Here is a 14,152-nt window from a genome sequence, read left to right as displayed (position 1 = left end):
TAAAATTAGAACAAAATCCCAATATGGGAAAGTACTGCAAATTTGAAAAAAAAACAATTAAGCAATAAGGTTGTCAATGAATAAATAATAGATGCACAGAATAGGATCTTAGGAGAATTGTTTCATCAAGAATAGCATAAGAATAATACCAGATTATTCAGTAAGTTGTCCCTATAGGAAATTTAATAATAATAAAATTCTTCTTGAAAATATCTGTCTCAAAAGCATAATTTAGCTGAAAATTTAGGCAATACCACCATACTAGTTGAAAAGATTATCTTTTTAAAATTCCCTAGGCCAACTCTCTATAGCTTTTATCTTAGAGTCTCTTGTCTAGAGGTTGGGATGAAGCAAAAGCAAATCACACAGATCGCTGAGGTGTTACTTTGAGAGAAGCATCACTGAACCAGTATCCCAGCCTCCCTTTAACAATGCATTTTTGGCCCTAGGAAAATGTTCTATATCAATTTAATATGAGGTTTGTTGGGCAAGTTTGAAAGAGTTCTGCATAGTTTTTAAAAATGTAAGCATACATGTTAATATCATGGACAAAAAGACATGAACATAATAAAATTATGAAAATATGGTTTATTAAGTGACAGATAAAACATCTTATAAAATAAAGAAGATTATTTCATACTGAAAGATAGACTCATCTCTCAAATTTTGTGTTTCTTAAATGATCAAAATATATGTTTGAAATTCAACTTAAAAACATTAATATGACAGTCCAATTTCTAATAGTATACCAAATATCAAAATGCTTCAGAACAGAATAGAACTATTTGGAAAGAGAATGTAATGAATATATTTATCTTTTCAAGAAATAAGTTATATAACTATAAACAGAATTACTTCAGTTGTATATACTTTGAGCAGCATTTTTTACTTATTAGTCCCATTTACCTTTAAGGCATTCCACATATCTTCAGTTTGCTGTTTGGCTACTTCATCTCCAGAGTAGTCAAGACAGTTCCCATTCCACATCCCAATACCCCTTAAACCATGATCCCTTACAAATTCTGCCTTTAAAGAAATGCTCTTTGGGTTGTCGTACCACACTTGGTGAAAATAGCCATCAGCACCCTACACAAATATAGAAACATGAAATACCAAAATAAATTCACAGAAATAAAACCAAATGCTTTTTCTTAAATCCAAAAATAGAAGGCACCACTATTAGGGGCTCTGCTATTTTGTGGTTCTATTATTTGCCATACCATTGTTAATGGGCAGACATTCAAACTTATTATACATGCCACCAATAACCCCTAAGTTTATTACATATGGTCTGCAAGCTTATTAATCAGGGTGTTCTCTACATTTTTTCTTCTTTCCCCTGTTCCCCTCACTGGAGCACTGGGGCTCCTTTCCCAGTTTGTACAACTCCAACCAGACTCTCTTAGCTCTTTCTAGTACCAGCCAAGCTTCTCAGAGCTTCTAAGGCTGTTGATTGAAAGTAAAGAAGGAGACAGAATACAGCAGACCAAGAAAGAATGGTTTTGTTTGGGAAAAATGACACCACTAGTTATTTGTTTGTTTTTAGGAGGGGATGTGTGCTGGGTATCTCGTAAAATGTCTTCAAAAATAATTTTTTAAAAAAGTGTTCCCAAAATGTTTTTGAAATCTGCAGTTATAAATTAAGTCATCTACAGGTGGAGGACAATATACACTTGGCTGTGAGAAGTTCTGATATGGTTAAAAAAAGAAATAGCATCACTTCATCTTTCTTTGGATTGTATTTATCTTCAATTATTTCATACTTTATAGTAAGGATTAAAAATCCTAAAAGATAATAAAATCTTATGTGTATATGCTTTAAATATAAATATTTGTTATAGAGTTATTATATTTATTAATATTTACTTATTAATGTATTAATAGAAAAGGAATTTTATTCAGATCTATAAATATTTGTGTATATAAACCATAATTATTCAAATATACTTAGCTATAAATATGTTTTATGATCTGTAAATCAATATGTAGAATTTATAACTAAAAGGGAAAGGTTTGATTTCGTAGGTTAGGGAACAAAACTCTGCTTTGTCTTCCTTTGAATCTTTCTAGTATTCAATATGAAACTATGAAGCTATGTGACATTGTGAAGCAAAAGCTCAGTAAGGGATCAAAAGGTTAAAAAACAAACTAACTCCTTACAAATGAGGAATTTAATAAAAACAGTACTTTCAAAAGACAGCCACCCTTACATCAATTTAAAAAGCCTAGCAACTGCTGCTAAGATCTCTTAAATTTTTGATCATCATTTAAAATGACAAATGTCATATAATTTAGCAACTTTTTATTATTTCAAATAGCTTCAGTTATTAAGTAGTAAATTGAATATCCTCTTTTGCCTAGAGTTCAATTCTAGTATATTTAAGGAAGATGGATATTGTATTTCAAATACTAAAATAAGTGATATAAATATCGACATTGTATTTCAAATACTAAAATGACTGATATAAATATCTAGTAAATTCTATACATAGATATAGTAAATATACACAATATACAGATATACACAGTAAAATGTCTTACCTTGTAGTTATAATAAGGGGCCTGCTGTTGGCTATTCCACTGGCTTCCAGAAATGGAACTATTCACTTGATGCATGATGGTTTTATAGGTTACCTGGCGGCCTGCAGCATCACTACATGGCGCCCCACGGAAAGGCACTTTGGGAAGTGTACAGACATGATCCTGTTGATGAGCAAGAACTTAAGTGTTAATCGTTCTGAACTAAGAAATTCCCAGCAATGGGGCACCATCTCTGAAGTCAGGAGGACTTGAGTTCAAATCTGGCCTCAGGCACTTAACACTTCCTACCTGTGTGACTGTGGGCAAGTCACTTAACCCCAATTGCCTCAGCAAAAAAAAAAAAAAAAAAAGAAAAAAAAGAAAAAGAAAAAGAAAAAAGAAAAAAAACTTCCCAGCAAGATAAGTCTGGAAGTCTGATTAATATTGAGGCTAAGGGTAGATGTAATTGTGAATTTAAGCTTCCCCCCACAAATGAAAATGAATAGATTCCATGTACCCATTTCACTTACAGAGAAATTACTTAAATCTGCCTCTTTTGCAGCTTTCCTCTGCTAGGAGTTTTCTCCCTTGAGGACCAAGCAAAACCAAGTCTCTTCCACATGACAGCTCTTCACAGAACTAAAAACAATTCATGTCCCTTCTGAATCTTCTCTGAATCAAACAACTCCAGTTCCTTCAACCCCAATGCTCATATCAAGTGAACTTAAAGCTTTTTTTCTTTTTTTTTTTTTTTTCTAATGCTTGCTTAATACATTGCCTAATATATGATGGATGCTCAATAAATATTTAGTGATTGACTAATTGACTTATTTCTTAGTTAGTTAGCTGCCCTCCCACGTTAGATGCCCTCCAGGCATTTCCTCCCTAAACTTCCTAGCTTCAAGAACTGAACAAAATATCTCAGATGTGGTTTGAACAGGGCAGGCAGGGTACAATGGGACCAATATCATCTTATTCCTGGGGATCTCTGCCTCCCTTAATGTACTATATGATCAATTGGTTTTATTTGGCTGTCATATCATTGACTCCTGTTGCCCTTGAAGTCCACCTTATTTCTTTCAGATCAGCTGTCTAAATATGTCTCCAATCTTCTCCTTGAGCAGCTGATTTTTTAAAAAATCTATGATACCATGATCTGTCCTCTAGAAACCCAAACTATTGAGTTTAAAAACTATGTATGGAAAAATCATTGAATTTGATTTACCTTTTTGTGAAAGAAAATACACAGAAAAGGAAGCCGTATGAATAGAAAGGAGAACGACCTGGAATTGTTATGAAATGAATTCCTCTTACCTCGGATAAATTCAGACATCGATAATCATAGCCATACCAGGGAACACCCATTACAAGTTTCTTAGGGTCAATGTTCATCTTGAGATAGCTTTCATATCCTAATTAAAAAAGAAATAATAAAACACATGCTATCTTGACATAATGAGTTCTCCAAAAGCTGAAAGCCTAAGAATATCAAAAGAGTTACTGTATATGCAAATTAATAATATTGTATTTGTCTAAAATGACCTTTTAGATGTAGTTCCATAATAATGACCAATTTCTTCTTGTCTCCTTTTCTGAAAAAATTCTTTGTGTATAGAAAATTCATAAAAATGAGATTAAATTTCATTAGCTTCTTCAAAAAACTACAGAATACTGACTTAAATAAACTAAAATAGTCATGTTCTAGGAAGAATAAAAAATTACAAGAAAGCACACAAACACTGTCTACCAACTTGTAAGACATAACCCTCTTGTAGTCTTCATTCTCAAGTATCACATAAGACTAGTAAGTTAAATCTTTGAGAAATGATAATCTCATTGTGAATCTAAGTACTATCCAATTAATAAATTCTGTGTGTGTGTGTGTGTGCGCGTGCGCACACAAGCATGCGTACATGAGCAGCTGAAGTATCCAGCACCTAGTTTCCAATAGAAGGAAGGGGAAAAACCTCAGAATTTCAACCAGAAGGCCTGGGTTTGCTTCTTGTACAATTTCACCTAAGTCCTTCCTGCTCTCTTGGTCTCAATTTCCTCAGCTGTAAATAGGGGTTTTGGGGTTGTCATTGGGCTGTCATTTCCGTAACTCATGAGATAGATATATGAAGTTGCATCTCTTCCAGTCACCCAGAATAACTGTCCCCTGAACAAGCACTTTATTCTCTGGGCTTCAGCTCAGTGTGTTGCTTAAACCTGGCATATTCTCCCTCAATCAAACTCCCAACAGTTTATATAGATGAGTGAAATGGATTTTATATTTAGAAAATCAAACTCTAATTCAGGATTTCACCATTCACTGAAAAGTCAACTCACAGAACAGCCCCCCTCTAAAAACAAGCAAGCAAATATCAATTCTAAATGTAATCCTGTTCATATGTGTAGGTGATACTTTTTTGAAATTAGATCATTATTTGATTATTTGCTAGGTTGAATGCCATGTGTACTACCAATACAATATGACTTTTCTAACTTTCTATTTTAAGCCAATTCAGTTTCTAGTCAACAAGTATTTCCCACCAAAAGATAACAAGTTACCAAAAGATAACAAGTCCTATGCTGTAAGAGAGAGGAAGAAGAAGACATAGTCCCTTCTCTTGTACAGGTGTCTCTAAGACTGACATAATCTCATTTTAAGGGCAAATGGAGCAGTCTCTATTCAGATTAATGGGGTAGTTCCTGTGAGTTTCTAAATCCAAGCGTCACAAATAACTTAACAAATTTTGTAGGAACAAACAACCTACTTGTTTTGAGAAATCATTAACATAGAAAGGACATATAGCTGAATCAGAAAATCCAAAAGATCCCTTAGCATTTGAAATCCAGGGAATAATGTTAGTAATTTTTGCTAGCTCCTTACCCATTAAGGTCTGGTTATAGGGAGCATTTGCTGCTGCAATACACTCTGTCCATATCTGACTTTGTTCATCATAAGACATCACAAAGAGGAAATCACAGGAATCTGCAATTCCTTTGTAATCATAGCATCTCTTGTCTATGCACTTTGGAGACCAGGCGACATCAAAAGTAACCTATAAGGAAAAAAAAAACGTCAGCCTAGAAAAGAGATTCCGCATAGTCCCTTGTCCAGCTAGGAAATGACCAAGACAAGAAGAGCAATTTACAATGTGCATTTCGGATTACAAACTAGACTGTTCATAAGAATTTAAAAAGCAGTGTTTTTAAAATACATTTGTCTTCCTCATAAGACCCTAACAGGTCACTTTCAGGGAAGTCTTCTCCTGGTTTAATCTGAATACTATTCAGATCTTGGTCTGTGCCTTTATCCCCTTGGTCAATTCCATTTTATTCAACATTTATTGAGCACCAACTACTACATACCTCAACCAATCAGATCCATTGTTTAAGCTTCAACTTATGTCTAAGGCTGGAATACTCTGAACACAGAAAATATTCCCTAGCCAAGACAAAATCAAATAGTCCCTGCCCTTCAAGCTGACATTCTTTGGAGACACCAGGACCTTTGTAATCTTCCTCTGCTTCTGGGCTTAAAATCTCTCCCCATTCCATAGTATCTTACATAGTCAAAGAACAACATTCCTAAAATGCTGCTTTCTAAGAAGTTACCCACCCAATTTAAAAATCTTCAGGGCTGTAAATTTCCCATAATCTGACCTAATCTTCTACTCTTAACTTTACACTCTCTAAATACGACCTGCTATGCAAGCCAGTGGCAGCAGTTGGCCCTCCTGTTTTAGCATATTTCTATCTCCAGGCCTTTGTTCATATCACAGTGGCTAGAGGCCTGGGCTTAGGGATTAGGGTCAGGAAGACTAGCTACAGAGCTACTAGCTCTGTCTCCCTTGTTTTGCTCATCTGTAAAATGGGGATGATAACAGCACTTACCTCCCAGGTTTATCATGACAAAATATTTATGAAGTTTTCAGCAAACTTAAAGCACTACAGAAATGCTAGCTATTTTTGTGGCAGCTACGTTGCCCGCCACTTAGAACTTCTCCAACTCAGTTTACCCAAATCCATATTTTTTGTCAAGGTTCAACTTGAATCTGGCATCCTGGGCATAGAAAAGACTCCTTACTCTGATATTTAGGACTTATGCCTACACTATTTTTCTACCTGGCATTGTTGGCTAAATTTTAAAGTATGTATTCTCAGGAGAAAGAAGCAGCTCTGTAAAGTCCCTAGCATGCCTTGCCCATGGTAGTGGAGTTACTATGTGTGATGAGAGTCCAACTGAGTTCGGGGCTTCTGGCAATGGGGAAGGAGACTCCTAATATAATAATACTCTGCCACACAGAGGGGGGGTCCCCTTGGCCCATAGTGCCAGCCCAGCTACAGAGCGAGGGAATGTCCTCAGTGGCGACTAAGTAACTGTTGGGTTTCAAAAATTAAAACAGGATTTGTGTTTACCTGTGATCCCTCAATTTCCCGATGAAAGGCTTCTGTGGTTTCTTTAACTAAAGCTGTCAAGGCATAGTATTCAGGGGATGACTCTTCAACATCTTGTTCTATGTCTATATTAATTCCATCCATGTGTTGTTTTTTGGCCAATTTGAGCTGTTCCTCTATCCAGCCTTCTCTGAAAATAGGCTCAATGATATTCTTTAAGGGAACATCTCCTATTGAAGAAATACATATTTATCCCAAAAAAGTTCCACTCCTTAATGACATCTATTTTGCAATCCCCAAAACCTTATGAGATCAAAGTCCTTTAAGGATACCACATAATAATCTGGAATTGTTATTCCCCTTTGAGAGTTTTCCACATAGAGAAATTATGTACCAAGAAAACAGAGCCTATATATCTTATTAATTTACAAAATAATCCATTCAGACACTAAGTACAATTTAAAAACAGAGAAACTGTGGGCTAAGAGCGTAGACAAAGGTTGTTCTATTAATTAGATACAGTCACAGTGCTCAGGATCATATAATAAGTTACACAACCCTTTAAAAGGATTCACATTTATGAAATGAATCAGACAGTATCCTAGGAGAATTTTTATAATTATTGGAAACACGAGATGGTAAGAATAAAAGAAAGAAAACCAAGAAATGACACAGAACTATAAAGACCTTAAAAGAAAAAAAAATTAAAATTACACAGTGATTTGTGCAGCTTGTCTATGAAGTCACTGTAGGATTAGTCACTAACCTTTTAGCACTACTCTGGATCCTTTTGAATGGGCAAAACACAAAAGTTCAGGATCATATTTTCCAAAAGTTGCTACTGTTGTGACCTGAGACCAATCATAAGACTTCCAAGCTTTTCCTCCAACATCAAACACAAAAACCTATCAAGACCAACAGAAAAGATAAGGTTAAAGTATTTAAAGTGGAAAGATTTTGGAAGCCACCCATTTCAAATCATCCTGAAAAAGTTCCCATAATGTGACATACTCAAAAGTCTATTATTCTAACCTTAGCTCAAAGACCTTCAAGGAGGTGAACGCACCACCTCCCATCATACCTCATCCCATCTGTGGACAATTCATATCTATCTATTATAGATATAGATATCTATATCTATATCATTACTTTGATATATATATATATATATATATATCATTACTTTGATATATATCATTACTTTCCCACATGAAACATGTTCTTGTTGTTCAGTCATGTCTGTCTCTTCCATGATCTCATCTTGGCAAAGATAATCAACTGGTTTGCCATTTCTTTCTCAGCTCATTTTGAAATATAAGCATATAGTTTTACAGATAAGGAACTGAGGAATTCAGAATTAAGTAAATTGCCTAGGTTCATCCAGCCAGTAAAAGTCTGAAGTTGGATTTGAACTTATAAAGATGAATCTACTTGACTATCTTCACTTTGCTATCTAGATTTATTGGTCCTCTCTGAAAACAAAAGATGAACAATAATAACAATGTGTCTGACATTGTGTCTAAATACTATTTTCATGCCACTTTCCATTTTCACCTCCCATTTCCAAAGAGTCTTCTCTTTCCTGGGCTAAAATATTCCCAATCCTTTCTATCAAGCTTCATGGTCCTCTACTATCTTGGTTGCTCTTGTCTGTTCGATCCAGTTTATCAGAGTCCTTTAAAAACAGTGGGAAACAAAACAATCAATTTATAATTTAAATTTAGAAAGTTTTTATTCAAATTTAAACAGAATTTTCCAAATATTGCCTTAGCAAGGTAGAATCCAGAGGATTTATCATCTCCTTATTCTGGCATGTTATGTCTCTCTCAATGCAGCCCAAAATTGAATTTTTTTTTTTTTTTTTTTGGCTGCCACATCTTCTGGATGACTGACATTGGGGCTTTTAGTCTACTCAACCCCTGGATATTTTTCAGTCAATTTATCTAATGACAGTTTTGCCATCCTTTACAAAAGTTTGAAAGATCAAATTTACAAACTCAAAATTTTACCTCTATCCTTGTCAGATTTAATCTGATTCTAGGATTTAATGAATTAAGGATTCTAATTTGTCAAGATCTTTTTGGAATCTGTCATCTGATGTTAGTTGTTTCTGCCATGTTTGTGTCTTCCACCAAGTCAATGAACATGCCATCTTGATCTATGACTAATAAAAATTTTTACACAGCATAGGAAGACACAAGTCTAAAGAACACTATATGACTATTCTGAGTATAAATCATCATCTAATTCATATCCTTCCATGTATTCTATTAGAATTGTATGACATACTTTAACCTCAATTTCTTTGATAAAATCTAGCTAAATTATACCTGTAGCATCCCTCCTTCACTATCCTATTCTTCTAATTTAATAAACCTATCAAAAAATGGAATAAAGGTTAGTCTGTCACAACCCAACCTTGATGAAGCCATGAGAACTGTTGTTAATGTTTTAGACATTCAATAACCATCTTTTTAATGAGACTATTCCCAGGAATTGAACTCAAATTTACCATAGGAAGCTACATAATGTGTTTCCTTTCCTTTTTTTTCTTTTTTGAAAATTAGGAGAACAGTCCCAGACAATATAATTTGGACTTAAATTAAAGTATAATGGTGCACCATTTTTTAAGGCCCAAGTGGGGAACGCACTTAAGAGGTTAAATTTATACCTCTAGGATCTATGATTTCCCTGGTGTGAGTACTCCCTCCACTGGTCACAATCTTTCACTGACTTAGTGGAAGATTTTTGAGGATGCTGGGCTGTGAAAATTCATTGCTATGAGGTCAATCAGGTGATCAGCCTTTCCATATTCAGTTAGCCAGGTCTCTGAATTATAGAGGTTCCTTCTCTAAAAAGTAAAAGTACTCCAATTAATATCATATTGCTTGTCTTCTCAACAAGTAGGGGGAGGGGAAGAGGATTTGAAATTCAAAATTTTAAAAATATTTCAATTAACTGAATATATGTAATATGTATAATAGATGTATATATGTACGTGTATGACAAAATCCACAATGGGGCCTTGGGACAGCACCTTAAGTGGGCAAGTCACTTAACCCCAATTGCCTCAGTAAAAAAAAAAAAAAAAAAGTACATCATATGACCTGAAAAGGAGGTGGGGTCAGTCCTACAGAAAAGATAAAGGGGAATTTAATGGCTGGTGCTTGTACTTAGGAATGAAGGTGTTATGGCCTTGACATGATATCAGAACAAGACAAGACTTATAATTTACAACTTTTTTAAATGAACTGATTTTGACTTTAACCTGGAAGGAGAAGGTATATCACAAAAGAGAAGGCCCTAACCTAATTCTGGTACTAAAGGCTTCCAATTAAGAACCTAATAAGAGGAAAGAGTAATTTACCATAAACATAAATTTCATTTATTTTAATTATTCTTTTTCAGGAAGCCTGCAACTGTGGCTTAAACTAATGAAATGTGCTTTTGGGTCAGTGGCCTTTTAGTCTCCTGGAAAAGTTACCCAGAAGGAGCTGATATCTGGGAAATTGACGATATAGATCAACATCACTTAGTATTTAATAAAGCTGTGCTTCCCAGACTACATTGTTTCCAGTAATAGTTAAACATTCACCAACTCTTGCCTCTTAAGCAAGTTATAAAAATTTTGTTTACAGGTGATTTTAATGCCCCTTGACAGAATCAATGTTGGGTAATGTCATATTAGATTACTTCCATGGTACATCTCTACCCCAGGCTGTCCTTCAGGTTTGGCCTTTCAACCTCACTGAGAGAATAACAAATTCCCAGTACGAGCCAAGGGTAGTTTAGGGAAAGAAGCGTCTCAGGAGGGTAGATTTGGGAGCGGGAGGGGTTCTTGGGGTTCCCTAGACTAACGGCCTCATTTTATAGAGAAGCAAGCTGGAGAGACCCACAGCAGTCTAGTTTCTAGCCCAAGGTCTAGCACTTTGGACCCTGAACTCCGACCTTGTTCTTTACATTATCCCGTGTGCAAGTTGGGTGGGTGTCTTAGTGCCAAAACAGAAATACTCGGGAATCAAATTGTGGGGTCAAAAGGCTTCGTTAGAAGCAGGAAGGTGAAATGGGAGCAGCGGAGGATAAATGGGGAAGGGGCGCAGGGGGCCGGGAGCCTAGATCTCGGGAGTTCCGCTGCAGACCTGCTCCGGGTAACCCAGTTAGCAGCCTCTTGTCAGCCCCAAGACACAAACCAGCCCCATGATGTAATCCAAAAGACTTTACAGCCCTCTCCCTTCCCCCAAAGTGTCACCAGGGGTGTGGGGGAGGGGCTGACACAAACACCCATAGGCCCTAGCACAGACAGGAAGAGCTCCATGAGGAGTCACAAGCTTAGGGTCCACATTCGGAGCGGGACAGGGAGATAGACCCCAAAGAAGGCCTTTTTATCTCTCTGGGGTTCAGGTCCCTCGTAGGTAAAATAAATGTGCAGACTGGACCAGAGGACGCCACCTGCACCACCAAAGAGCCCCTTTCCTCCTCTGGGGCCGGGTCTGTAACCTGAAAGGCCTCTCAAGTCCCCGAGGTCTGCGACGGAGCAGACCCCCGCCCCGTGACTCAGTGTCCTCGTTTGTGGGAAGAAAAGATCTGGGTCACGGGGCATTTCTGCGCCTCAGTTTCCTCCTTCTGGTTCAAAGGCAGCGCTCCTTGGTCTCAGTTCCCTTCTCTATAACATGAAGGGTGGGAAGTGGGTGGGCTTCAGTTTCCCGCCCCCTGCCCTCCGCCCCCCGCAGTGTCACTCTCCCTCCCCAGCGGGCACGTGACCTCGCGGCCCTTCCCCCTCCCCCCGCCGCGCGGGGCACGTGACCCCGCGGCTGACCTCGAAGTCTCGGCGGCCGCGCACGGGGCGACAGAGCGCGGGGTCTTCGCACGGGCAGGACTCGGCTGGGGCCGGGGGGGAGGGGGAGGCGGCGAGGCTGGAGCGGGGCCGGCTCAGCAGCAGCGCCCCGGCCAGGGCCAGGCCCCACAGCGCGGGGAGTCGGGCCCGCGGCCGCCGCTTCTTCTCGCGGGACATCGTCCTCCTCCGGACCCCCAGAAGCTTCCTCGGGAGCGGCCGGGACGGTCACGAGGGCCCCGCCCCCCAAGGCCCGGCCCCGCCCCGGCCGCCCTTCAGCCTCCGCTCCCTTCCTGGGCGGGAGAATGGGGGGGAGAGCGCGCCAGGCCCCGCGCCGCCCCCTCCCGGCCCCGCGCCGCCCCCTCCCTCCGGAAAAGCGCCTCCTCTGGCTCCCGCGCCGCACCGCCCTGCGGGCCTCAGGCCCCGCCTCGGAGCGGGAGCTTCGCGAGGGCAGGCCTGGCTTTGGCCTCGTTCCCCCAGCCCTGAGCCGCAAGCGAAGCCCTTAATCAGGGTTCCCTGATTGATTGGACAGAAAGCCCGGCCTTAGCCCGTGCTTATAAAAGGCTTATAAAAGTCTGCCTAGCGCTTTGGCTGTATTACAAATGACAGGGAATAATTACGATGGGCCGGGCTCTTCCCAGTTATCTCACCTGGTCTCACAACAGGCAGGGTCCTTTTGTTGTCCCTATTTTATTTGTTTAGTATAGACAATCCCTCCTGACCCGCGTGGGGATCTTCTTAGCGCGGATCCTAGAGGCCTTGGCCATCTCCTTCTCCAGCCCGTTTTACACAGGAGGAAACTGAGGCAGACGGGGTGAAGGGACTTGCCCAGGGTCACATCACTATTAAGCATCTGAGGCCCATATAAAGTATGAGATGCTGTTAGCATCTCCTTCTAGAAACAGCATCTCCTTCTAGAAAAATGTTCAGATGTGAGTTCTAAATAGATAGGGCAGTGTGGCTGCTCTAACCATTGTTTACATCAACCCAGAAATCACCACCTGGTCAGGTGTGTCTCACACCTGGAAAAACTGGAAAAGCAGCAAATACGGGAGTCACTCAAGATAGGAGAGTAGGCACCGCATGGGGGCTCCAGTTCTTAACCCAAGGTCCTCCTACCCCCTAAACTCCCTCCCTCCCCATGAACCCCCCCTCCCAATCCAAAATTCCCTACCAGAAAAGTGAAGTTTTTCATGGTCTTTTTTTTTTTTTTTTTTTCCTCCTTTAAGTAAGAGAATGTGGGACTTAATTTAAAACTAAACTATCTGCATATAACTATATTCCAACACACTAAGTCCCACTTGGTCTTGTCTAAAAAATACTCCTGGTCTTTGTAATTTCTTCCTCCCTGGAAGCCCACCTTTCTCTTCTTTGCCTCATTCAAATCCTTCTTATTCTGAAAGTGTCCCCACCCACACATCTAAATCCATTCCTTCCTTCTTCAATTTACATAGAAGCCCCCTTTCTTTGAACTCATTTTTTAAAAAAATTTTAATAGCTTTTTATTTACAAGTTATATGCATGGGTAATTTTACAGCATTCACAATTGCCAAACCTTTTGTTCCAATTTTTCTCCTCCTCCTCTCCCCCTCCCCTAAATGGCAGAATGACCAGTAGATGTTAAATATATTAAAGTATAAATTAAATACAAAATAAATATACATGTCCAAAACATTTGAACTCATTTTTAAGATTGACTTTGACCTCACCATTTAGCTCTTAAGTGTTTTACTAACTTGAATTTCACAGCTAATCCCTAAACATCTAGGTATTTAGAGCGCAGAGATCATCTTATGAAACTTCCCTATTTTATAGATGAGGAAACAGTCCCAGAAAAGTTAAATGACTCACTGAAATACATACAGATAATAAGTAGCCTATATTCTATTCCTTTCCCTTTTGCCTCTTTACCTCAACACTACTGGAATGTTTATTTTCCCCCTATATCTCCTACCTTGATACCTTGGACAGAAATCCGGGTATTTACAAGTTAGTAAAAATAAGTAGGTTTTTGTTTTTTTTGTTTTTTTTTTTTATCTAATTTAATCTGAAATCTTTCCACAAATCTCTTCAAGATTCATGGACTCCATGTTAAGAACTCCTGACCTAGATCCTTCTAAAGCTCAGCAAAAGTGCCATTTTCTTCTATGTTGTTGCCATTTTTAGTCATGTCCAACTTAAGACTCCGTTTAGGTTTTCTTGGCAGACATACTAGAGGGGTTTGCCATTTCCTTCTTTAGTTCATTTTACAGATTAGGAAGCTAAAGTAAATAGGATTAAATGACTGGACTAATATCACACAGCTAGAGGCTGCATTTGAATTCATGAAGGTGAGTCTTTCTTACGTCAGGCTCAGCACTCAATCCTCCCCACCACTTGGCGGTCCTTATCTCCTTTTATAGACCTTCCTAATTGCCT

The 14,152-nt window shown here is 38.7% G+C and overlaps 2 protein-coding genes across 3 annotated transcripts in view; one reads left to right on the top strand and one right to left on the bottom strand.

The window, feature by feature from the left end:
- Positions 1 to 10,460, top strand: part of SPATA1 (spermatogenesis associated 1) — an 80,191-nt gene extending 69,731 nt beyond the window's left edge. Inside the window, exon 15 of one of the 2 annotated variants that reach the window (XM_031936743.1) lies at positions 10,312 to 10,460. In XM_031936743.1, coding sequence (XP_031792603.1) covers positions 10,312 to 10,338 — 27 coding nt within the window. In that variant the 3' untranslated portion in view covers positions 10,339 to 10,460. Of the gene's footprint in view, positions 1 to 3,082; positions 3,370 to 10,311 lie in introns of those variants that run through there. The other variant, XM_031936742.1, reaches the window with a different exon arrangement.
- Positions 573 to 12,024, bottom strand: CTBS (chitobiase). The gene is made up of 7 exons (XM_003767346.4): positions 11,720 to 12,024; positions 7,670 to 7,808; positions 6,925 to 7,133; positions 5,393 to 5,564; positions 3,835 to 3,932; positions 2,542 to 2,703; positions 573 to 1,086 (listed from the first exon to the last, which is right to left on the bottom strand). Exons 1-7 carry the CDS (start codon positions 11,912 to 11,914, stop codon positions 886 to 888), a joined length of 1,176 nt encoding a protein of 391 aa, XP_003767394.2. The 5' UTR covers positions 11,915 to 12,024; the 3' UTR covers positions 573 to 885.
- Positions 12,025 to 14,152: the final 2,128 nt, after the last annotated feature.

This window comes from Sarcophilus harrisii, chromosome 4, assembly GCF_902635505.1.
Source record: "Sarcophilus harrisii chromosome 4, mSarHar1.11, whole genome shotgun sequence".
NCBI lineage: Eukaryota > Metazoa > Chordata > Mammalia > Dasyuromorphia > Dasyuridae > Sarcophilus > Sarcophilus harrisii.
The sequence above is the reverse complement of the archived record's forward strand: the minus strand, read 5'-3'. Positions and strand labels throughout refer to the sequence as shown.

Excerpts from the sequence above, each read along its gene's own strand:
- CTBS (XM_003767346.4), bottom strand. The coding sequence starts at position 11,914 with ATGTCCCGCGAGAAGAAGCGGCGGCCGCGGGCCCGACTCCCCGCGCTG. Across the intron at positions 7,134-7,669 it reads ATCCAGAGTAGTGCTAAAAG|GAGATGTTCCCTTAAAGAAT; the intron begins GTTAGTGACTAA and ends TTTCTTCAATAG. Across the intron at positions 1,087-2,541 it reads CCCCTTATTATAACTACAAG|GGTGCTGATGGCTATTTTCA; the intron begins GTAAGACATTTT and ends ATATTTGTGTAG.